The sequence below is a fragment of the Neomonachus schauinslandi genome, chromosome 16, assembly GCF_002201575.2.
Source record: "Neomonachus schauinslandi chromosome 16, ASM220157v2, whole genome shotgun sequence".
NCBI classification, from domain to species: domain Eukaryota; kingdom Metazoa; phylum Chordata; class Mammalia; order Carnivora; family Phocidae; genus Neomonachus; species Neomonachus schauinslandi.
The window spans coordinates 6774087-6798120 of NC_058418.1; the positions used below are offsets into that span (position 1 = coordinate 6774087).

The 24034-nt window shown below is 58.9% G+C and overlaps 3 protein-coding genes across 7 annotated transcripts in view; 2 read left to right on the top strand and 1 right to left on the bottom strand.

Moving 5' to 3' along the window:
- IRF3 (interferon regulatory factor 3) overlaps positions 1 to 2021 on the top strand; it is a 4944-nt gene extending 2923 nt beyond the window's left edge. For 2 of the 3 annotated variants that reach the window (XM_021681292.2, XM_021681293.2), the window contains 2 exons: positions 1142 to 1257; positions 1764 to 2021. In XM_021681292.2, coding sequence (XP_021536967.1) covers positions 1142 to 1257; positions 1764 to 1931 — 284 coding nt within the window. In that variant the 3' untranslated portion in view covers positions 1932 to 2021. Of the gene's footprint in view, positions 1 to 1141 lie in introns of all 3 variants that reach the window. The other variant, XM_021681290.2, reaches the window with a different exon arrangement.
- A 1343-nt stretch (positions 2022 to 3364) lies between these two features.
- On the bottom strand, positions 3365 to 16190 carry SCAF1 (SR-related CTD associated factor 1). 2 transcript variants are annotated; one of them, XM_021681288.1, is made up of 11 exons: positions 16156 to 16190; positions 13375 to 13488; positions 13069 to 13126; positions 12233 to 12327; positions 11824 to 11924; positions 11618 to 11733; positions 6205 to 9048; positions 5461 to 5543; positions 5012 to 5230; positions 4084 to 4212; positions 3365 to 3798 (listed from the first exon to the last, which is right to left on the bottom strand). In XM_021681288.1, the coding sequence occupies exons 2-11, from the start codon at positions 13480 to 13482 to the stop codon at positions 3607 to 3609; spliced, it is 3945 nt and encodes a 1314-aa protein (XP_021536963.1). In that variant the 5' UTR covers positions 13483 to 13488; positions 16156 to 16190; the 3' UTR covers positions 3365 to 3606. The 2 variants fall into 2 exon arrangements, with proteins under 2 accessions (XP_021536963.1, XP_021536964.1); XM_021681289.1 differs by lacking the exon at positions 16156 to 16190 and adding an exon at positions 15692 to 15775.
- A 190-nt stretch (positions 16191 to 16380) lies between these two features.
- Positions 16381 to 21434, top strand: RRAS (RAS related). 2 transcript variants are annotated; one of them, XM_021681287.2, is made up of 6 exons: positions 16381 to 16422; positions 19932 to 20019; positions 20133 to 20235; positions 20319 to 20427; positions 20887 to 21005; positions 21077 to 21422. In XM_021681287.2, exons 1-6 carry the CDS (start codon positions 16417 to 16419, stop codon positions 21159 to 21161), a joined length of 510 nt encoding a protein of 169 aa, XP_021536962.2. In that variant the 5' UTR covers positions 16381 to 16416; the 3' UTR covers positions 21162 to 21422. The 2 variants fall into 2 exon arrangements, with proteins under 2 accessions (XP_021536962.2, XP_021536961.1); XM_021681286.1 differs by lacking the exon at positions 16381 to 16422 and adding an exon at positions 17757 to 18007 and having other exon boundaries at positions 21077 to 21434.
- Positions 21435 to 24034: the final 2600 nt, after the last annotated feature.

The following is a 24034-nucleotide window of genomic DNA, read 5'->3' on the forward strand; positions in this document are numbered from 1 at the left end:
GAGAGAGAGAGAGAGAGAGAGAGAGAGAGAGAGAGAGAGAGAGAGAGGGAATATGAGCAGGGGAGAGAGGCAGAGGGAGAGGGAGAAGCAAACTCCTCGCTGAGCCAGGAGCCTGATACGGGGCTCGATCCGAGGACCCTGAGATCATGCCCTGAGCTGAAGGCAGATGCTTAACCATCTGAGCCACCCAGGTGCCCCAAGCGTTTGACTCTTGATTTCGGCTTGGGTCATGATCTCAGGGTCGTGAGATCAAGCCCCAGGTTGGGCTCTGCACTGATCGTGGAGCCTGCTTAAGATTCTCTCTCTTGGGGCACCTGGATGGCTCAATCGGTTAAGCGTCTGCCTTCAGGTCAGGTCATGATCTCAGGGTCCTGGGATCAAGCCCCGTATCGGGCTTCCTGCTCGGCAAGGAGTCTGCTTCTTCCTCTCCCTCTGGCCCTCCTCCTCCCCACTTATGCTTCCTCTCTGTATCAAATAAAATCTTAAAAAAAAAAATCCTCTCTCTCTTCCTCTCCCTCTGCCCTCCCTGCCACTCTCTCTCTCTCTAAAAAAAAAAAAAAAAAAAAAGATTTCAAACCTCCAGACCCGAGTTCCAATTCAGACCCTACTGCTTTGCTAGTGTTATAACCTGGGGCAAAAGATGGGACTGCTCTGAGTATGCCCGAGGAGTGTCTCCTCTGCTGGAGCTGGTAGGAGGCACAGGGCCCAGTGTGCAGAAAGTGCTCGAGGAATTAACTGCCATAGTCCTCGTTATTATCAGTTATCAGTGTGGATAGACAGACGCAGGAGAGAGAAGTCCTTTAGGCTACTATCAGGAGAACGTGGCCTTCGGGGGTTAAAGAGTAGCAACTGCCAACCACCTTGTACTCCAGAATCAGGGACTATCCTTGTGGGGAGTGTACTCCTTCCTATCCCAAATAGGGGAGCGGTGTTCTTCCAGCCCCACCCTGATGGGAGGAAAAGCATTTTAAGATGGTGCCGGGACTTTTCCTAGGTCAGCAGCCATCTGGTCATGGTGGTGTAGGTATGTCAGGCTTCGGGTCAGGGGAGAAGGTGAGGCTGACAGGTTTGGGGGACAGGGAGGGGCAGGTGGTGGTGGGGGGTCCTCCTCCCATGACTGACTAGGATCTCGGGCCCCCAGATCTGATTGCCTTCATTGAAGGAAGCCGACACTCACCACGCTACACCCTCTGGTTCTGCGTGGGGGAGCCATGGCCCCAGGACCAGCCGTGGACCAAGAAGCTCGTGATGGTCAAGGTGCTGCAGTCCTGGGCTCCTGGAGCTAAGGGGTGGATCTTAACAAAGGGAGGAGGAACTACAACTCGCAGAAGCCCCTCTGAGGAACTACAACTTCCAAGAGTCTCTGCAACCACCAGTTCCTCATCCCCAGGAGCTTCTAGGTGTCCCTCTCAGGGCCTCACCCCCAGACCCTGTTTTGAACTCTCAAAGCCATGTGGAAGTCGGTGGACTACAAGTCCTAGCAGCCTGTGAGGAACTACAGCTCCTAGGAGTCCTTCTGACCACAAGCTGCTCAGCCCTAGCTTCTGGGAACCCCTCCAGCATCTCAGCCCTAGGAGACTTCTCAGGCTGCTGGTGGTTGTGGTTATGGGGAAAAGTACAGCTCCCAGCAGCCCTGGGCCTAATGGTTCCTCCTGGGTTGTAGTGGGGGCTGTTGGGAGTTGTAGTCCACTCCACCCCACCCCTGCCAGTAAGTAGTGTTGAGTGTTTCCCCTGACTCCTGTTTCTCCCCCTACCTCCCGCAGGTTGTTCCCACATGCCTCAGGGCCCTGCTGGACATGGCACGGTCGGGGGGCGCTTCCTCACTGGAGAACACTGTGGACCTGCACATTTCCAACAGCTACCCACTCACTCTCACCTCAGACCAGTACAAGGCCTACCTCCAGGACCTGGTCGAGGACATGGATTTCTAGGTCACTGGGGAAGTCTGACCCCTCACTCCTCACGGGTGCTGCCCCCTCGTGCCTTCACCTTGGCCAATAAACTGTTTCTTGCCACTGTCACCACTTGTGTGTCTGGTGTTGGGTGTTAGCTAGGTCCGGGCTAGCCCTGACCTAGGCTAGGCATTATTCCTTCTTAGGACCTCAGCTTACACATCTGTGCAAGCAACCCACAGCCCAGATGCTCACTGCATGACGACCAGACACTGTGCAGGGGGCAGCTGATACGTGTCACCTCCTTACCTCTTCCCAGGGACCTGGTGAGGAGGGGACGGTCGCCCCCATTTTACAGACCAAGAAACTGACACTAGGAGAAGAGCAAAGGTCACAAAGCAGGAAACACAAGATGGGTTAGAATCCAGTCTGACTCCAGGGTTGCTGCTCTCCAAGGGAGGCCGTGGGGCAGAATCTAGAACCCCTGGCTTGTCTATGGACAGTTCAGGCCACTGTCCAGTAGGCAAAGAGCCTTTCACCTGGATCATCCTGTCAGGTGGGGGAGGGGGGCTTAGGTCCCCTCCCAGCTCCTGCTGGGCGACCTCAGGCAAGTCCTGCTTCCCAGGCCATGGGCCCCCCTCTGCACGGGGCTGGAACAGGCAGTTGTAGAAGAGCTCTGTGCCCCAGCCTTAAAGCCCACCCACCCCAGCGACCCCGGTGTTACCACCTCTCCTCACTAGGTCTGGGTTCGGGGTAATGGGGCCTGATGGAGGCCAGTGTGGCCCTGACTCACTGTGTGGCCCCTGCTGCTCTGTGCCTCAGTTTCCCTCTCTACCCCAGGAGAGTGGATAAGATCACCCCAGCCTCATAGCACTGGTAAAAAGAGAATCCAGGGGTGCCTGGGTGGCTCAGTCGTTAAGCATCTGCCTTCGGCTCAGGTCAGGATCCCGGGGTCCTGGGATCGAGCCCCGCATCGGGCTCCCTGCTCGGCGGGAGGCCTGCTTCTCCCTCTCCCACTCCCCCTGCTTGTGTTCCCTCTCTCGCTGGGTCTCTGTCAAATAAATAAATAAAATCTTAAAAAAAAAAAAAAAGAATCCAACTCAATGGGGGACAAAGATCGTGTTGCTGGGGCAATTCCAGGGCAGACCCATAGCACCCAGGTACCCTGAGCTTAGGAGACCCTGAGCAGGTGGGACCTGGGACCCCAACACCCCACCCACCACCACTTTCTGTCAAGAGCAGCGGCTGACTATGTACCAGGTATGCTTCTACGTGCTTCACTTGCCTGGGTCTTCATCCCTCCAACACCCACTTCAAAGATCAGGAAACTGAGGCCCAGAGAGGCAAATGCACTTGCCCCGAGTCACAGCCTGCTAACCACCCTCAGACTTGGGCCAGACCGCCCCTGTATCTCTTCTCAACCCTTTCCCAAACCGGTCTCTGAAAAGAAAGGGCTAAAATCATGGGGCTGAGGGCTAACATTTCATGAAATCTTTAATGAAACTGGGGGAGGGGCACAAACAGAAGGGAGGGGCAATGGGGACAGGCTTGGGGGCACGGGGCACAGGGCGCGGCAGGGCAGGGGGCTCTCCTCTTCCCTGCAGCAACCCTCCCCCAATCATCCCACTGATGGGGGGAGGGAAGTGGGGAGGTGGAGCCATAAATACGTCCAGAATTCCAAAGAGGCGAAGAAGGGAAGGGGTGGCTGAGGGTCTCAGAGAGGGGGCAAGGGCAGGCCTGGGCCACCCTTGTCAGGGGGCCCGGGCTCCTTGGGCGGTCGTGGGGGCCCTGGGGGGTCGCCTGGCTTGCGGCCGTGCTTGCGAAAGTAGCGGTAGCGTTGGACGTAGGCCCGCACCAAGTTGCTCACCTTCACTGGGTTGATCTCCCCGCTTTTGCTGTGGCAGATCTAGGGAGTGAGGGGCAGCTGCGGTCACCCCCAGGGTCCCCTCCACCTGGACTGCTGAGCACAGCTTGCAACTCGGATGGGAGCTGCTCCCCCCCAATTCCAGGCCTACACCCCTACTCGTGCAGGGCTCCAGGCCCCGGCGGGCTTGAGCAAATCCTGTCACCCTCCTCGCCTTCCAGACAGACCCGCCACTCCCGGCTCCCCGTCTGTGTAACATCGGTCTGCGTGTGTCCGTCTCTCGTCATGTCCCCCCCCCCCGTGTACCTGTCCCCCGCCGGGCCCCACCTTGTGGACAGCCTTCCTCAGGATGTCCTTGTACTCCTCCTTGGTGATGTCCTTCTTCTGATAGTACGGCTTGATGGCCAGTTTTACCTCCTCCACCGCCCGCTCCTGTGTGTGCAGCTTCTTCAAATACTGGCACAGGTGGCAACAGGGCGGGAAGAAGGGACAGCAAAGGCCAGATGAGTTGCTGCAGAAGCCCTGGCCTCCCCTGCCCTGCCTGCCAGCTCAGCCTCTGCCCTGCACTCCCCAGACCACAGGCCAGGCTGGGCCTCTGAATGTCACTTGAGCATCCGCTAGGCTGGACCCTGGGCCCTCCCTGGTGGCCCTGGACCAGGAACCACACGTCCACTGCCCGCACAAAATGTACACCAAGTAAGAGGTGGGCAATGCCATCTTCCGGGCAACGGGCTGTTGCACCAGGACAGGAAAACATCCAGACGTGACCGAAAGGAAAATCGCCCTGAGGCCCACGGGCAGGAGCCAGATGCAGCTGAAGAAAAACCTGTCCCAATTTGCCCGGCAACCACTCTCCCTCCTGCCCTCCAACAGATGCCTGATCTTCCTTTTGGAAGCCACCCTCCCTCTTACCCAGAAAGACGGGAGGGACGGACAGGGGTAACCACGAAGTACACAGTCACACGGACGCGTGTCGGCACATGGGTGTGTTTACGTCGTCGTGTTTCCTACCTCTCCCCCTCTCTATTTGCACGTAATTAAAAAAAAAAAAAAAAAAAATCTGCCCAGCACCCATCTCCCGCTCATCCGTTTGAGGGAAAGCTGAGTTCCTTACAATTTAATGACTTTGCTTTGCTCTAAGTTCCCGCCTGTTGGCACCAGTCTCCTGTCTTCCTTGGGCCCCTGCGTCTCAGCATCTGTTCCCGTTCTCTGCAAAGCTGCCACCAGCCACCCACCTCCCCCAAGCCCAGCGCACCTTGTCTGTGTCCCCACGTCCCTCGGAGCTGCTGCTGCCCTCTCGCTTGTCGGACGCTGCAGCCAGCCCAGTGGGGGTGGGAGGGGTTGAGCCACAGCCCCCCAGGGGGAGGCTGCCAGGGAGCAGGTAGCTGGAGGGGCCAGGGGGCAGACCCAGAGACGTGGGCACAGGAGTTGGTGTCACCCCCAGAGTAGAGGGTGGCTTTCGGTGGCTGAGGATCTGTGGGAAGAGGTTGGAGAGAGGATGAACAAAGGGAGGGGGAGGGGAAGGGGGACCGCGCACCTCCATTATTCCCGCCCCGGTTTCCCAATAGTCCCAGGCGCCAGAGGCTCCTCTTCTGGCCAATCCCTTCCTTGTCCCAAGGCCTGCTGGGAATTGCAGTTCCTCCCCTAACCAGAGTCAGGTGACAAGAGAAGGGACTGTGGGGACTCTTCCCCCGGGAAGCCCACCTGGTTGGTGGCCTGGATCAGCTCCTGGGCCTTTGCTCGGCTCGCCAGGTTGGCTTCTTCCATCTTGAAGAGAAGTGCAGTCACTGCAAGAGGCGGACAGTTGAGGAAAAGGAGATCAGGAGTTGACACGAGAGGGGCTGGTGAACGTCACCTGGCCACCTGCTGCCATCTCCCACCCTGGGCCCCTAGAGAGGCCATGGGTCTTGGGCTCAGAGCTGGGAAAAGGAGGCCTCAGCCACTGAGAGAACCACTTTGCAAGCCCCCACCCCGTTCTTAGGACTTAAGGTTTGTGTGTGGTCGGGGGGCAATATGGCCGGGTCACTCAGGGACAAGGTGGTGGCAGAGAGGAGATTCTGTCTCAAGCCCCCTGTGGCCTACTGCCATCCCCCAAGGGACACTGCTCCCCCCTCACCCTCTTCTTTCTGGTCCCTCTACCACCTCGCTTATCCTAGTCCGCCTCCAGGCGGCCCCCAGGACACGGCCTACCCCTCCAGTCTGTGCTGGGCTAGCCGCCCCCACACTCATCTACCTGCCCTCTCCCAACACACCCAGACACCAACAAGCCTTCTGGACAGACCCTGATCCAGCCCTCACCCACCCAAGCCCCTCACAGCCTGGGACACTACATACCGACCCCTTCCAAGGCATCTCCACTGCCTCCAAGTCTGTCCCCCTGCGACCTCATCCTCGCAATCCTGTCTCTGCCCCAGCCTGCCCCCCCCTCCGGCCCCAGGGCACACTCACAGGCCAGGACGCCGCTGGTGGTGCAGTCCACACCAGCAGGCAGGTTCCAGGGCATGGGCGGGGGCAGCGTGGGCAGCTGGGAGACACGGGTGGCCGGCCCATCTTCTGCCCCCGAGTCACCGGCTGTGGACCCCGCGCTAGGGGCAGTGCTTGGGGCGGCTGCAGCCGTGCTGGTGGCTGTGGTGGTGGCAGGCTGCTGCTCCTCCTCCTCCTCCTCCTCTTCCTCCTCTTCCTCCTCCTCCTCCTCCTCCTCCGCCCCACCTCGGACCCCAGCCTCCTCGGTGGCCTCTTCGGGAAGGAAGGAGACCTCGGGTGTCTTGCAGCTGCTATCCACGGTCTGCGAGTCCGGCGTGAGCGCGGGGGGCGGAGGGGCTGCCTTAGGGGGCGGGGTGCTGGGGGCCTTGGCTGCCCGCTCCTCCCCGGACCAGGAAGTCTCCTCCACCCCTTTGGCCCCCGCTGCCTGGCTGCAGCTGTCCGCCTTGGACTTCTTCAGCGTCACAGGGCCGCCGCTGCCCCCACCGCTGCCCCCGCCACGGATCTTTTTCCTGGTCTTGGATGGCTTGGTCTTTCCCTTGGTCCCCTTGGCTTTCTTGGCCCCAGCCTTGGCCTTGACCTTGGTCTTTTTGGGCTTGGTGCTGCCCGGAGCTGCTTTGGCCACTTCTGCAGGGGCCCGCTCATCGGGCTTGAGGAAGGGGGAGCGGCTCTCCCGGTCGCGGCTGAACTTGACCCCGATGGAGCCCAGGCCGGCCGACGCCGCCTCCTTGGCTGGCGTGGTACTGCTGACGCCTTCACGGATCAGCACCGCCACCTTGGACTGCAGCTTCACCTTCCGGGAGGAAGAGGAGCACGACGAGGAGGACGAGCCCGAGCCACTGCTGACCGGTGGCTTTGGCGGGGGCCCCGAGGAGGGCGCTGACTCCTTGGGAGGCCGAGCCTTCTTGGATGACCTGTCCCTGTCCCTGTCCCGGTCCCGATCCCGATCCCCCCCATCCAGCGCCTTCCGCCGTGATCCCTTTTCACGAGAGGAAGACGAGGAGGAAGCAGCCCCCGAGCGGCGCCGGTCCTTCTCGCTGCTCTTGCCACCCCGCTCCTCGGCGCTCAGTCCCTCTGAGTCGTACAGGACCTCGCGCTTGGGCGACGAGGCCGGGGCCGGTGAGGGGCCTCGGGGGTCGGACTTGTCAGGCCGGCCCACGGTGATGGTCCGCTTGATGGCGAAGAGATCGTGGTCCGTGAGGTCCTGGATGGAAGGCGGCACAGCCCCCCGGCGGCGGCTGTCGCGCTCTCCACCCAAGGAGCTGGAGCCGGAGGGCGGCTGGGTGGGCACCGGGGCCTTCTCGCTGTCTCCAGACCGCTTCTCGCCCCGGGACCGCGACCGCTTCTTCTTCTTCTTGCTGCCGCCGCCATCTCGGTGCTTGCCGCGGTGCCGCTCGCGCCTGGAGGACGACGAGGAGGAGGTGGCCGGGGGCGGGGAGGCCGAGCGCCGCCGCCGCCGCCGCTTCTCCCGGGACCGGGACCTGCGGCTGCCCCCGCGGCGGCGGTCGGCGCTGCGCGAGCGGCGGCGTGCCGAGCGGGACCGCGAGCGGCGGCGGGCGGACGCCGAGGCGTGCGAGCCGGGCTTGCGGTCCCGGGAGCGGTGCTTCTTGGAGTCCCAGGGGGAGGCCGGGGCCGGTGGGGCCGGCGGCGCGCCCGACGAGGACGAGGCGGCCTCCTTGGCCTCGCCGCCGCTCCGCTTGCGCTCCCGCCTCGACTTCTTGCGGGTGGGGGGGCCCGCGGGGGCAGCGGCAGCGGCGGCGGCGGCGGCGGCGGCCGGGGAGGGCGAGCGCTGGCGGTAGCGCTCCCGCCGCTGGGTCAGGATCTTGCGGCGCAGGTCCAGGCCGCCCCAGCGCGTGTCGGCGGCCGGCGGGGCCGGGGCCGGCTCGCCTAGGTCCACCTGCAGGGCGCCCTCGCCGTCTGACTCGGCGTGCAGAGACAGGAAGTCGTCCCCCTCGGGGGCCCGGGGAGCGGGCGGCGGGGGCGGGGGCTGGGCCGCAGGGGGCGCCGCGACGGCAGGAGGGGGGCGGGCCGCCCGGCTACCGCCGGCCCGAAAAAGGGACACCGCCACCCTGGGCTCCTCCTCGGGCTGGACGATCTCGCCCTCCTCAATCTCTGAGTCGCCTGGTGGCAGCAGGGTTGGCGGGATGGCGGCTCCACCGGCTGTCACCACCTCCACCGAGACCTTGCCTTCCCGACAGGCCTCCGCCTCGGTCCCCACCACGAAGACACGCCGGCGGGTGGCTCCGTCCACCCGGGTGGAGTCCACCTGGGGCGGCGTTCCAGGGGCTGGCGTTGGCTGTGGGGGCTGGGGGTCCGGGCGGGGGCTCTCGTCACCTGGGAAGTCCTGGCTCAGGCTGTTGTCATCATAGATGCCCGCCAGGGTCTCCGAGATGCGACTGATGCTCTGAGACAAGCCTTCCTCCTCCTCCTCTTCCTCTTCTTCCTCTTCCTCCTCCTCTTCCTCCTCCTCCTCCTCTTCTTCCTCAGGCGAGGGGGTCCCCGCTGATGAGCTGGGGTTGGAGCCAGTGGGCTCGAAGGGGTCGTACTTCTGCTCCGGAGCAGGCGGTGGGGAGTAGGCCTCATCGGTGGGGTGGAAGGGGTCATAGATGTCGAATCGGGGCGCAGGTGGGGCTGGGGGTGCTGGGGGTGGTGGAGGTGGGGGAGGGGAAGGGGAGGAGGATGAAGGAGAAGGGGAGGGCGAGGAGGACGCAGAGGAGGGGGCAGGGGGCGGGGCGGGGCCCCCGTCTCCAGTGCCCAAGGTGAGGAGGTGGCGGGCACAGGAGGGTCGAGAAGAGTGGGGCTGTGGAGAAACTGCAAAGGAACGGTGGAGACGGAGAACCGTGGTCAGGTGCGGACCCTCCTCCTGCTGTCCTGCACAGGGGCCTGCAGGCAGGACGCCACCCCAGCCACTGCCCCCCTCCGGCGGCCCTCGCTGCGCCAGCAGGCACGGCTCTCAGCACTTTACTCGGCTCGACTCACAGCATGTTCCCACAGCCCCCTGCTGCAGGTACTACGTCCTTACCGGAGGACACTGAGGCTCAGGGAGCCGCAGGATCTTCCCAAAGGGCCCACAGCGGGGAGACGTTGGGGCGCAAACTCGGTCGACCGAGCCTGTGCTCCCGTACCCTGAGACGTCCACTGGCCTGCAGCCCAAGAACCCCCTGACTGGTGTTACCGCAGAAGCCACGGGCCAGAGTGGGGCGGCCGGGATTTGAACCCAAGACCGCCTGCAAGGCCGAGCTCTGGCCCGCCGCTCCGGCTGCCTCTGGTGGAAACTTATCGTTTTACGGAGGGCATCACGTGTAGCTGCAAAGGTGACCACTCCCTCTTGAGAGCCAGGAAGTGGCAGAGCTGGGGAGCCCTGACTGCCAGCGTCCTCACCCAACGTACGTCACTCTGTGACGAGCCCCATCCGAGGGGCTGCATCTGCTCAGGACTCAGAGACACCACTGACAGGCGACAGGAACAACCAGCGTCCGCCACCCTCCTACTGGCCAGGCATCGTGCTTTCCTGCGCTACCTCCTCTGCCCTCCCGAGACCGGGCTTTCTGAGGACATGGTCTCAGCGCCATAAATCCCACCCACGGAGACAACCGACCAGGGCTGCACCGCCTGACACACACATGGGTGCCGAGGTCCCCCTCTCAACCACATACTATAGGGACCCTGCGACGGCCAGGACGCCAGCATGGTCAGGTGGACAGTGCCAGGACAGCCGGGGCTGAAGAGAGCAGTCCCAGAGCCGCCTCTCAACCCGATCCCAGGCTCTGAGCCCTCACCCGTGACGTGACCTAGGACAAGGACCTCAACTGCTGCCTGCCTTGGTTTCCTCATCTCTACAATGGGGGTTCACACATTCATTCAGGACATTTTCACTGATCACCTATCTTGTGCCAAGTACGGTTTGGGGTACTAGGAATAGAACAGCGAACACAAGAGACAAAGTCCCTGCCTTCAAGGAGCTCCCATCAAGCAGGGAGAGAAATCTCAATGAGCCACACAGAAAGCCCGCCAGCTGCTGAGGGCTGAGGAAGAAGATAAAGCAGGAGGGGGCGCCGGGGTGGTGCAGTCGGTTAAGGCTCCGACTCTTGATTTTGGCTCAGGTCATGATCTCAGGGTCATGAGATCGAGCCCTGCGTTGGGCTCCATGGTCAGCAGGGAGCCTGCTTGAGATTCTCTCTCTCCCTCTGCCCCTCCCCACCCCTCCAAAATAAATAAATAAATCTAAGAAAGGAAGAAAGAAAAGAAAGCAGAGAAGGATGGTGATGATAGTGTTCACACCTCACGAGGACGAGGGGACTAGATGAGCGGTTCTGTGGAACGAACTAGACTGCACCCGGCACCACGAGGACTCAGTGAGCATGAGCTCTTGCTACCCTGCTTATGAATTATTACCACCACCAGATGCAGAAAACAGTCCACAGGCTGGAGCAGTCTGGAACTGCAAGACAGCCACGACTTTATATAATTTTTATACGACGTAGGATTACGGATGAGTTTTTATCCCCTAAGTTCTTAATAGTTTCCAAATGGAGGAAGAAAACCATCTGTGATAAGAAAATAAAACATAACCCCAGCATCCCCCCAGGCAAAACAGCTCTTAGGTTCCAGATACATCTGTATCACTGAAGGCCTGGGGCCAAATCCCCAAGGCCATCTGTTTTTGTCAATGAAGTTTTATTAGGGCACTACCGTGCCCCTTTGTTCACTTATCCTCTATGGCTTCTAATTTGAAAAGAAATGAAGATATTCTTGTGGGCCCCCAAGGGTGTGGTGGGCCCCAGGTACAATGTTCCCTGAGCCAAACGGCCAAGTCAACCCACGGCTGTGAAAACAGGTGAAGGGAAACATAAACTGGCCAGGCGTGGGAGAGCCACAGTCAGTGCAGAACAGTACTCCTGGCTGCCCTTGTGCTACACCTGAGCTCCCTGAGCCTTCCTCTCCTCGCCATCCCTCCCAACTGTGGACATTTGTACAGAAGCGAAGTCTAAACCGGGGGCTCCCACCAGGGTTCCAGGGGCCAGCAGCAGGGGCATCACCGACGAACTGGTGAGACACGCAAATTCCCAGGCCCCACACCTCAGACTCCCTGAATCAGATACTCAGAGCTAAGAGCCTCCCGCTCGCAGGGAGCTGAATTCCCACTGCAGTTCCAGTGCCACGTGGAGCCCGGGACGCTGAGTGCCTCGCACGTGCTGGCGATTACGCCAGTGTTTGCTTTACGTGTGTCTGTCCGTAAGCACAGCCTTTATTTTGGTCTAACAGGCAAAGGCTTAAAGGTTTTGTCTAAATGACACGATCGCTACTATTACTACCAACAACAGCTGACTCCCGCACAACTCTGAGGCCGCCTGCTCAGCTCCGCCCTGGCCCCACATACCCGTTTTGCCTGTCCTCCAGGCCCTGAGACGGGGCAGCAGGCTAGGCACGGGCAGAGGAATCGGATCCCTGTCCCCGATTCGGACCTCGGCCACCAGCTCCAGCATGTCCTCGCTTCTGCAGGGCAGAAGGGGGTGAGTGAGCCCGAGGGAAGCTTCCAGCTCCCACACCAAAGGCCTCTCCCACTCCAGCTGCCCAACTACTCACTCGCCAGGCCGCAGGTCCAGGTGGCTGGGAACCCAGGTATCTGGGGGATCCAGAACACTCACCAGCCCCGTGAGGAAGCTGTCTGCGGCCATGTCCAACACCTGGAATAGGCCAGGAGGGGCCCCAACCTGTCCCTGCTCATGTAAGGACCCACAAATCCCATTTCCCCAGCCCCTAAACTCTCAGGAACCCAAACATCTGAAACCCCAAGAAAATGCAGGGATCCCACCAATTCCCTCATCCTGACTTGCCTCAGGGACCCAAGGCTCACCCCCACAGATGATGCCCCCAGCCCTTCCACTACTGCTGCTGATCTGGGTCCCCAAACCCAACCCCAGGATCCAGACTCCACTGACCTAGCTCCCCCAACCCCCAGAGTCTGGGCCCCCAGCCCCCTGTTCTTACTCACAGTAGCCGTGTCAGTCCCCCCTGACTCCTGGGAACGGGGCTCTGACCGTGGGCTCCGGCAGCGCCTCCATCGAAGGCCATGACACCGGGAGCCATCTGGAGAGAGATTTGCACGGGGGGTTGGAAACGGGGGACTAGACAAGAGACTCTGTGGGGCAGAGGAAAAAGGAGCCTGCCCTAGCTCTTGACAAGGGAACCAAGCGCCTGCCTGTTCGCCCTGCCTCCATCCACCACCCCCCAACTTGGGTCCCAGAAGGACATCCCCAACACCATTCCGAGGTGCCAACACTCTCACCCCTCTGTCCTCCTAGCTGCCCTCAGGATGATGTCCACACAAGTCAGTGTGGCATTAGAACCTTGCTGTGACCCAGTCCCCATGGAGCGCTCCTGCCTTGCCTCCTGCTCACAGCCCCATGCCCGCCAGCCCCAAAGAACCACGGCTCAGTCCCGCAGGGTGCCCGGTGCTGTGCGCCTGCGGGCTGCCTCTGCCTACCAGGCTTTCCTCTTTACCGGACGACCCTAACACATCCTCAGAGACCAGTTCACCTGTCTCCCCCTCTAGAAAGCCTTCCCAGACCCCACCCCCCCACACACTCCCTTAACTGGGCCTCCTGCCCTCTCACGGTGCCTCGGGCTACCTCTGCGCTCTGAAGGGGTCTCCCTTCCACCAGACTGGGAGCCCCTCCAAGGCAGCCGTGGGGTCTGACCCATCTTTGGCTCCCTGTGCCAGCACGAGGGTGGTACGCAGGAGGCCTCAGGAAAGCGGTTATGAATGAAATTAGGATAAAGAACACAGAGATGGGATAGGAGGCTAAGAAGAACCAGAACCCATCATACCTTTATCATTTGGCAGATCCCCCTGCAGGGAACTTCCCACAGCCTGCTGAATGGCCCGCTAGAGAAAAGGTGAAGGGTGAAGGGGGTGGAAAGAAAGGGCAGTCAGGGGACTCCTGCAAATGGTCACAAGCTCTGCTCCTGGGAGACAGCCATTCCAGACACCCCTATAACCAACTCAAACCCTTCAGAGGAGCCAAGAGTCCAGGCTCCCAGCCCCTCCTCCCCCCCCAGGGCCCAGGAATCGGGCCCTGAAATCTGAACTTGCAGCCCATCCTTCCCTTGGCCCCAGGTGTCTAGCAGCCTTACCAGGATAAAGGCAGAAGGAGAAAGCGTGGGGTCTCTCTCCGGTGGACCATCGCCCCGATCCTCGCCCGACTCCTCTGTCTTCCCTCGAGACTCATCTTCTTCCTCCATGGTCACCTGGCGGTTGAGGCGGTGAGTTTGGAGTGGAGGCCGGGGCAGGGGAGGGAAGCAGGAAATGGATGCAAAGACCTCAAGGGCCGCCAACATTGCTTTGATCAGCATCCTCTCTGGCATCCCTCCCTCTACCACCGCACTCCAGGCCTTGAGCCTCAGGCCCAGTGCAGCCATCGGAGGGACCAGAGTGGGCTCTCTTCCCTTGCCTGGACCTCAGCTGCCTCCTTTGTAGGCCTTCCCAGCCTCCCGTTTCAACATGGCACTCCCAAGTGCCCACGGGTTCCCCCACGGCCAAGCTTTAAGACCTTACTGCCCACCCTCCTAAGAGCCAACCCAACGCCAAGATTTTTATTTTTGGTTGAGTTGTGATTTCAAATACCGTGCCCCATAGTCTCGTAAACCCTCTTTTCCCAAACTGAGATATGTGCCAGTGGGCTGGGTGTACCTCAAATACCACACAACTGCCTACAGCATCAATTCTCCTCGATGGCTTGGAACAAAAAAATTGTATTTATATGCAAAAGATGGAACTATAATAGAGCGATGTACAAAACCAGTACTGAACTGAAAACACTGCTTTCAGAAAGGCATGCTGTCCACCCCACCCCACAGAGGGCATCCACCTATGGCCTATCTGTCCATTGGATGAAAGCACGGCTCAAGCTTTCATGACCTCACAGAAATTCTTAGATTATACTAAAGTTGAGAGATTATCTTTCACACTGGTGGGTGCCTGGGTTAGGGCTTCTGAAAGCATGACTATTTCAGCTGCAGGTTTCCCTGTGACCATCAAATCTGCTACTTTGAAAACAATATCCAGTCTCAGAGTTCCCAGAAAGCTTTGAGACCTGTAAGCCCTCACCCCCACCCCTGACTCGTTGTGCTTATCTGGAAATGGGCACAATAGGAATATCTACCTCCAAGGGCTGTGAGAATTGAAAGCGGACTGACTTCTGCCACAGAATCAGCACAGTCCAAGCACTCAATACAAAGTAACAATAATTAGCATCATTAGCCTTCAGGTTTATCTCCGCCACTCTCGCAGCTGCATACCTGCAAAGCAAACACCCTGGTCCTGGTCTCTCTCCTGCCACAGATTTCCAAGCTACGCCAAAGAACCCAGCCATGAGCCTGTGGCTCCTTCCCTAACTTCCACTAATATGTCCTGCCTATAAACCCCTATGGACAGTTCCCAGGCCTGGGCCTGCTCTCCAGCACCTCTGGGGGAAGCACATGCTACGCTCAACAGTGACTGTCACGTAACAGAAGCCTAATCAAGATCTGCTGAGTACAGACACACAGATCTCCAAGCCCTCTGCGGTGTATGAAGATGCTCCCTTGCCCACTTAGACATGCCCTGGGCTTTGCAGACACACCCATGTCTCCTTAGATCTTTTCAACATGAAAAGACATTCTGCCGACATTGCTAGGTCTCTCTAGATCATTGTTTCCCAAACCACAGTCTGATAGCAGTATAGTGGTTCACAAATAGCTTGTTATTAAAAAAAAAATAAATTGAACGCAGTAGAAAATTCTTCACAGTACATCACAAATAGTGAGTGGAAATATTAATTAATGGGACTTTGGCATTAAATACATATGTCAGTATGCAATGGGTCTCAATAAAAAATGTACTTCTTACTGTAGATCAAGGTCAAAAGAATTTGAAAAGCTTTACACTAAATGAGTCTAGATGATCCTACAGACTTCCCCACACTAATGTGGACTAATTCTAATCTCTATAGCTCCAGGGCAATGCAGAATTTAAAAACATTTTTTCATTTGAATTACATTATAAAGTGCAAGTACATTTGAGCTGGGCAAATTTTCCAATACTCTCCTTTGTCTTGTTCTCCACGCGATTATCCAGCCCCAAAAGGGATTCGAATTTGCTCTAGGCATAAAGACTGCACTCTTGCAGTCACACTGAAAGCCACCTAGATGGTTCCAGGTCCTTCTAACTGCCCCCTGCCTCCTGTCACCCAGATTAGACACTCTTCAGACGTTAGAGACCCATCCAGGCCTCACAGCACACCTCAGTATTTGCCTCCCTCCCTTGGTGGGCATATCCCACCCCTCTAGGTGGCCCTAAAAGACTTCCTAGCCCTCGAACAGTTCTTCCAGGCCCGCTAAATGGCCCCAGACCCATGTAGGTGAGCCGCATCAAGTCAGCCCATGTAGACACTCCCAGCCCTAAGAGACATACCCGGGGTGCTATAGATGGCTCTGCAGATACTCCTCAGCTCTTGCAGACCTCCTTCACCCTGGGACATATCTCAAGATCTCAAGATGGCCCCAGAACCCTATAAACAGACCCTAACCTCGGGTCAGCCCATAAAGACGATCAACAGTGCCTATAGAAATGACCCAGGCCAGCTAAGTGATGGAGAGCAGGCTCCAGGCCCGGTCCAGCCCGGTGGACGTCCCCAGTCCTCACGGGGACGCCCCGTAGATGTCCCCCGGAACCCACAGACGCGTCCCGGGGCCTTGAGAAGGCCCCCCGCTCGGCACCAGGTTCCGCCGCCGCTGCCGGGCCAGAGGCCGCCCCGCTAAGTCCTCCAAGGCCCCGCAGCGTGTGGGGAGGACCCCGGGACAACTAGCGACCCGACTCCGCCCCGCCCACCCCGATAGGCCCGAGCCCCGCGGCCCAGACTGCCGCCGCCATCTTACCCCGCCGCTCGGGCTGCGGCTCCGGCCCCGGCGCGGGGCGGGGCGGGCTGGGGGGGCTCGCGAGCAGAGGGAGGAGAGGGGCGGAGCTAAAACGCCGCCGAGCTTGCCGGGACTTCAAGTACCGAGCACGGTGCCGTGAAGGCTCGTGGGAAGTCTCTGGACTCAGTTTCCCAGAAGTCAATGGGGGCACACAGGAAGGGGCGCGAGCAACGGACGCCGGGAGGCGTAGTCCGCGCGTCGCCTCCGTCGCGCGGGGACAGCATGGAGGTGAGAGGTGAAGGGGGCGGGGTTGCGGTAGCCCGCGACAAGGCCCCACGGCGCCCTGCGCGCGCGCGGAGAGAGCTGCGGAACCGGAAGTGACGCGAGAGCACTGAACAGGGCCGCTGCAAGGGAATTGTAGTTCCGAAAAGTGGGCGGTAGAAAAGCTGGACTGACTGGGGGTTGCGCCGCCCAGCTTCTGGGGATCCCAGAATATCCCGGTCTCCTAAGTCCCCTCTAAATTTAGAACCAACGAGCCCGACCCTACAACCTCCTCCTCATTTAGGATGGAAAAATCCAAATTCGATTTCCTCTCAGCAGGAGTCCGGACTCCCTTTTTCCTCCTCCCTGGAACTTGGGAGTTCGACCCCTCCTTCCTCACAAGCAGGAGTCGGGCCCTCATGCCCATTCTTCCTCCATCCTTCCATTCCTGGTCTCAAGCTCGTATTTCACACAGACACAAGTGTTCGGGTTCCCAATCCGAATTCCCTCAGATCCAGATTTCTGAATCCCCGGCCCCACCAACCCCTGGACTCAAGAGTCCAGGCCCCAGCTCCCTCCTTTACGGAACCTAGTAGTAAAGACTCCCTGATTCCCTGGAATCCAGGCCTCCAGTCTCATTCTCTCCGAGAGACCCCGGAGTCTGGGCCCTCAGCTTCCTCCTCCTTCAAGATCCAGAAATCCTGGCCCTAGGCCCTTCAGTGATGACCCAGCCACCCCGGTTTGGGGGAGCTGGCTCAGGGATTAGGAATGCAGTGATCTCACGGCCCCTCCCTGTCCCGTTACCCCGCTGTCCCCCTCCAGGGCCCCATCTCCCCTCCCAGTCTGTCTTCCGCTTGGCTGGGACTCCGGGAACCGGAAGCCTGGGTCCCTTAGCGGGCGGAGACTCCAGCTCCCAGCCTAGACGCGCGGGTCGGAAGTTTGGCTAGGATCCCAGGACGGAGGTGGAGCTTCCCCTCAAGACCGGCTCCTTCCTCCGAGCGCGCCTATATACGGCCGCGCGCGAGTCGATGAGCCCCGCCTACTAAAACGAGGCCTCAGGGATGGTGCCCTGAGAAGCCGTGTCTTGGGGATCCTCATTTGCATAGCACCTCCCCGAACGATTTTCCGGACCCGTCTGCCGAAAGAGCGAGAGCTCTTGTTAGCATAGCCCCGCCCACGGACGGCCCGCCAGCCGAGAGCGCGTGGCGCAGCGCGGGGTGAGCATAGTCCTGATATTAGCATATTCCCGCCCCTTTCGGAATTCCCCTTCACAACGAAAGCTTTTCCCCTTCCCTTATTAGCATAGCTCCTCCTTTTCCCTGGCCTTGCCTCCTAAGTGTCCCGAGACTCCAGTCCTTCTCTCCCGAGCTCATGATTATGCAGTAGTCTTATTAGCGGGGCCCGCCCCTAGGCCCCGCCCGGCTCCCCCCAAGGCGGTAGCGGCGGCAGCGGTGGCGACATGAGCAGCGGGGCGGCGTCCGGGACAGGGCGGGGGCGGCCCCGGGGCGGGGGGCCGGGGCCCGGGGACCCCCCACCCAGCGAGACACACAAGCTGGTGGTCGTGGGCGGCGGCGGCGTGGGCAAGAGCGCGCTGACCATCCAGTTCATCCAGGTAGTGGGCCCTCACCCCGGGGGGGGTGCCCCCGGGACCTAGAACTGAGCCCTTCGGGAGATCCCTGAGACCCCGATTTCCCCCTCGATCCATCACTGAGACCCTCCTATGAGACCTTCTGATCTTAAAAAATCCTCTCAGATTGTGACCCTGAGCCCCCCCTCCAGTACCTCCACCCCCTACACAAGGGACCTATACTCGCATCCTGAGACCCACCATCCCTCCTCCCAGTACCCAATACCCCGCTTCCCTGCTGACTTGACCCTGAGCACCTCCTGGGAGCACCCTAAATCCAGAAGTCACCCCATTTAGACCCTAAGCATTCTCATAGGCCCCCACCCCCAGGTGTCACTTCCCCCTACCCTGAGCCCCATCTCCCCAGATCCCAGATTCCCTTCTGAGCTACCCAAAACCTAACTGGGAGATTACCCTAGTCTAGATACTTACCTCCCCCAGAATCTAGAAATTGTGCCCAGACTTTGCCTGGGGCCCATCCAGTACCATCTGGTCCTGAGAGAGGCACCCTCAGACCCAAGAGATTTCAGAAAGATCCTGCCTTTTGGCCATTCCAGAGAATTCTTAAGACCACATGTCCTGTCCTGGGGATCGCCCATCCCACCAGACCCAGACCTCCACCCTCCCCCAGGGAAAATCACCCACTCCTCCATGTTGAGTTTTCTTCCACTCTAACTCCTTGAGCACCTCTCAGAAACCTCGGCTAGCCCCCAGATCACCTCCATGAAGAAGCCCCCAGATTCTTGACACCCCCAGAGAGACCCACTCTTTAGGAGTTTCTCTGACCCTATAAATGCATCTCAGGGTGTCTGAGACTCTCTAGACACGTACCTATATTCTATGATAAACCTCCCAAATGTGCACCTTGGGGCTCTCCCCAGCTCTCACCCCAAAATTCTCCAGCTGTGTTCTGAAGACACGCCCGTAATCCCCCCATGGCGCAGTCCCTGCACCCTCCCTCCAGGACAAGCCCTCACCAAGCACCTCTCCCCTAACAGATGGGATGCAGCTCTCAGACCCCCAGCTACCAGATCACCCCTTCTCCCCTGAAAATCCACCCCTGCCCAGGAAACCTCCAGCCCATTCCCAAGGGAAACCCTCCCACCTTAGAGAAACCTTAGAAAGGTGTCTGCTTCTGAGATGCTACTGCAGAGGGCCCTGGGCCCCAGACCCCTCAAGAGACCCCAGCCAGTGCCTGCATGGGAGCCCCTGCCTATAAAGAAAAAGGCCCCGGCCCTGGGCCCCTTGCACCCAGGGGCAGACCCAAAGCTGGCCAAAGGCCTGGCTGGAGGCTAGCCTGACCCAGGCAGGAAGGGAGGGGCCCAGCCTGCGGGCGGGGCAGCTTCTCTGCTGCTGGATTGGAACTGGGACCTTCCCCTGGGAGGAGACACTAGAAGCTGCCGGAGAAGGAGGGAGAGAGGGAGGAGGAGGAAGGAGGAGAAAAAAGGAGGGAAGAGGAGGAGGAGGGAGAGATATAAACAGGCAGCTATTCAGATACAGTAATAGTCCCAATAACTGAGCACCTACTATATCCAAGCTATACGCTAAATGCTTAACAGGGATTTCCCCCGAATCTCACAAACGCTGGATTAAGTGTAGTCCTATTTTTATCCTTATTTTCCAAATGAGGAAATTGAGGTTCAGAGAGGGGAAGTGATTTGTTGAATGCCGCACAGCCAGGATGTAATCACCATGTGGGAGATGTACTTGATACCAGAAAGAGAGAGGACCAGGAGAGACTCGGAGAAAGGAGACTAGGTAGGGTGGGAGGAAAGGACAGAGATCCGCAGAGAGGGGAGCAGGGACCCAGAAAGAAGTGGGGGAGGCAGAGCCCAGGGGCAGGGCTACATCACCTCTCCTGGGGCACTGCAGGAACCGTGGTAACAGTGTCTTCTCCCTGTCCCACCAGTCCTACTTTGTGTCTGACTACGACCCCACCATTGAAGACTCCTATACGAAGATCTGCACGGTGGATGGTGTTCCAGCCCGGCTGGACAGTGAGGGCGGCAGGGAGTGGATGGGGGGATGGTGGTGGGGCTGAGGGCTCCCAGGAGCGGCTGGGGGGCAGGGAGCCTCATCCCCACAGCGGCCCCTCTCCCCCTGTCTGCAGTCCTGGACACAGCAGGCCAGGAGGAGTTCGGTGCCATGCGGGAGCAGTACATGCGCGCTGGCCACGGTTTCCTGCTGGTGTTTGCCATTAACGACCGGCAGAGGTGAGAGGAGCCGAGGGTGGCCGAGCAGGGCGGACTGGGGCCGAGCTGCTGGCTAGACCTCAGGCCTCTGGCTTCATCTGCAGTTTCAACGAGGTGGGCAAGCTTTTCACGCAGATCCTCCGAGTCAAGGACCGAGACGATTTCCCCATCGTGTTGGTTGGGAACAAGGCAGATCTGGAGACACAGCGCCAGGTCTGGGACACTCTCCCCCCCCCGAGAACTCCAGCTCCTGCACTTGACACTTAATTCCCACCATGTCTTGTCCCTTCCTTTCTCTGCTCTCACCACTTCCTATACACAGAGTGTCTGTGATTTCCACACAGAACTCAACTTTCCGATTAAGCCTTTGGGGGTTTCCAGCCCTCTGAGCTTTGCTCAGGACTTTGCAGGGAATACCCTGATTTCTCTGCAGGAGGAACTCAGTCATCTGATGTTCAGAAGGGCAAACGTCTGCAGAGCCTTCCCTGACTCCTTACTTAATGGAGCCAAGCCCTCTTGGCATGTTCCCCATGATCTCCTTAGAACTTTTCCTCTTCACTTGACCCCCACACTAGGTCACCCCCATTAGAGCATAGTGTGTCTTTCTGCCTGCCATGGTTAGGCCCCACCCTGAGTACAGACACCTGACTCCTCCCGCTGTCCCCCTCCCAGGTGCCCCGATCTGAAGCCTCTGCCTTTGGTGCCTCCCACCACGTGGCCTACTTCGAGGCCTCAGCCAAGTTGCGTCTCAACGTGGACGAGGCCTTCGAGCAGCTGGTGCGGGCCGTCCGGTGAGCAGAGCGCCCTTCTCGTTGTCCTTGTCCCCAGCCCGAGACCCAAACTCACCAGCTTCTTCCCACAGGAAGTATCAGGAACAAGAGCTCCCGCCCAGCCCACCCAGTGCCCCCAGGAAGAAAGACGGAGGCTGCCCCTGCGTCCTCCTGTAGCCCCGGGGGGTGAGAGAGGAGCAACCAGCATGAGCTCTGGGGACCAGCAGCGCTCACCGACCCTGTTTTCCCATCTGGGTTTCCCAGGATACACTACACCCCCATCCGGAATTCCTGGCCTCCTCCAGGACATTGCCACTGTGTGCCTTCTGCCAATGCCTCCCTTCCCCACCCAAGCCCCTTATTGGGGTGAGGAGCTCCCGGGCATCCGGGTCACTGCTGTATATAATCCCCTCTCCACTCCCAGGGAAATAAACATCACTGCCAATGTCAGAAAGTGCTTCTTGAAAAGGGAAAAGGGCTCCAGGGCGGTGGGTGAACTCAGGGCACACACAGGTAAAAGCCTCACTCCACCTGCCACCATCGGATCTAGAACTCTTTGCTTGGTGGGGAGGAGGGGGTGGGCTGTGCCAGAGAATGAGCCAAGCCAGGTGTCTGGACCCCTGCTTCGCCTTCAAGGGTGGGGGGCATTCTGCCCTTTTGTGTTTGGGTGGGCATTTTGCTGGGATGGGGTTTGACATCTAAATTTTTTTTCTTTGCTGTAAAGTTCTAGAACTGCAGTAAGGTAGCCAGAAGCTACATGTGGCCATTTAAATTTATTGGATAGTGGTGTTCCAGAAGGCTCCCAGGATCTTGGAAACAGGCCCCTGCTACAACCCCTGCTTGCCCCCTTCCCACCTCCAATATATATTGAGAAAGACCTGTTGGCTACAGGAGGGTGAAGGGACAAGGTGGGCGGAATGGCGTCCAAGAGGCTGGCTGGCAAGTTCTCATTTCCAGAAAGTTCCCAATTGCGCTGACAGCTGAGTGCAAAGTCTTAATCCAACTTGGGGCCAGTGTAGACACATTCCACCTGAGCCTCTCTCCTGGGAAGGGCTGACGTGTGGGTCTTCTTAAGGCCACCCCCAAACAGTTGCTAACTGGCTTGTCTGGGAACGCTTGGGTTACCCCCACAGTCCACCCTGGACCAATTCTGCAGCGTACTTGCTAACCTGGAATGCTGGCGCCAGACTGGGAGACCACCCCTCGCCCACCTCCCAAGCCTGACAGGCATCCCTGAACCCCAACACCTAGTCAACACAGCAGGCCAGAAACCTCAGCCTCAGTCCCCGTGCCTTGGAACTTTGATCTCCACCTGCAACTGTCACCAATCAATGATCTACTCCTCCTACCCCCGTGTCTGCTACGTTTGGACAGAACCTCTGGGCCCCCGGTCCCAAACGGCTCCCCTCCCACCCACCCCAGAACCCACTCCTGGTTCGAGGGTAGATGATGGCCCCTGGCAGCCGCTCTGCCGCCTTTACTCAAGAGCTGTTGGGCAAGTGCCTCTGTCTTCCCAGCTGTAGAATGGGGGCGATCACAGCGCTACTTCCCAGAGGCCTTTAGGAACCAATCTGCACCCAGAAGACAAACAGCATTTGGAGTATACTAAGTGCTCTCTATCAGTGACGGGGGCCCTACTGTTCTCCTGCCCCAGAACCATGAATGTCCCTCTGTATTCCAGATTAGAACAATGATTAGCTAAATATCCCTTTCCGGGTTTCATTATCACAGAATCCTTGGCCTGTGTTCAACCTTCCGCCCTGGGAATAAGCATGGCTCCAAGTATTGTGTTGCAGGTTCACTCCCTCCCCCAGGACCTCAGCTCACCGGGGACCCAAGCCCTGCCGGACAAGGAGGGAAGGGGGTGGGGGGGCGGGTTCTATCACTTTCCAGACCAGGTCTGACCTCTCTACCTAACCCCAGCCGGAGGTGAGGCACTCTTGGGAGTCTGTGGAGACCTATGCCGATTTCTCCCTCCCTGGGTCCCCATCATCACAGCCCTAGCAAGCCTTAGTCTTTTTTGCATTGTCTATCAGCACCAAGTTCTTGCCTAGGACACCCTGCTTCTTTAAGGACAACGATGTGCTTTGCAGAGGTGACAAAAGCTACCGCTTACCCAGAGAAAAAAGCACACACACAAACCCACACGACAACTGGCAGGCCATTTTTGGATGGTTTGCGAGCACCTCCTATCCCCAGCTCATCAGGCAACAGTGAAGAGGCTGGCGTGGCCTCCTTGGCATCTCCCTAGGTATGTGTGCGCCTCTCTGGTTCCTGTCCTCCCCGAGGCTCTGGCGGGCCCTGCCGACGATTCAAAGTCTCTCGGGGTTCTGATGTCACTCTTAAAACATCCTTGCCACCCTCTCCCCCTTCTGCCATCTCTTGGACCTCCAACAATCCTCTTGGGGCCTCCTGTTATGGGTAACGGGCGCTAAGTGCTTCAGACATTCGGTTTTCCTTCATCTCGACAAAAGCCCATTTTTACGAACGACAAAGCTGAGGATTCGGGCTGGTATCCAACTCACCTGGTTAAGTGCTGGAGCGGAGATCCAAGTTTGGGCAGTTGACTTCCAAAATCCAACCACAAGGTCATCCCGCCCCCAAAGGGAGGATGCTGCCCTGCAGCCCACCTGCTGAACAATCCACCCACTTTCCCTAGCAGAGCTCCTATCTGAGGCAACGCTGATCGTGGAACCTTTGGCTCCAACTGGACATACCAGCCCAGAGACTTGAACGTGCCACCGCCTCTCAGAGGCTGCACCCCAATGTGCCACAGGCCATGGTACGAGGACACCAAGGTCCATCCTCACCCCTCCGAACTCCCTTGATTCTAGAAAGCCCATGGACCATCACTGACTCTCCCATTAAGATCCTTAAATGTTACTGTAAAACCAGGATTCTGGAGTCGTTCACATTGGTGATGGTCTAGACAATATCCAAGGTTATAGAACAACAGGGGCTCTTCCTCAATTTCACCAGGAAGGGAATCTATCTAGAATGCGGATGGTCTACCCTTAAATCTCACACCGGATTAGTACCTACTGACCAAC

Excerpts from the sequence above, each read along its gene's own strand:
- SCAF1 (XM_021681288.1), bottom strand. The coding sequence starts at position 13,482 with ATGGAGGAAGAAGATGAGTCTCGAGGGAAGACAGAGGAGTCGGGCGAG. Across the intron at positions 13,127-13,374 it reads CTCCTTCTGCCTTTATCCTG|CGGGCCATTCAGCAGGCTGT; the intron begins GTAAGGCTGCTA and ends CCTTTTCTCTAG. Across the intron at positions 3,799-4,083 it reads TGAGGAAGGCTGTCCACAAG|ATCTGCCACAGCAAAAGCGG; the intron begins GTGGGGCCCGGC and ends CTCACTCCCTAG.
- RRAS (XM_021681286.1), top strand. The coding sequence starts at position 17,855 with ATGAGCAGCGGGGCGGCGTCCGGGACAGGGCGGGGGCGGCCCCGGGGC. Across the intron at positions 18,008-19,931 it reads TGACCATCCAGTTCATCCAG|TCCTACTTTGTGTCTGACTA; the intron begins GTAGTGGGCCCT and ends CTGTCCCACCAG. Across the intron at positions 20,020-20,132 it reads TGTTCCAGCCCGGCTGGACA|TCCTGGACACAGCAGGCCAG; the intron begins GTGAGGGCGGCA and ends CCCTGTCTGCAG.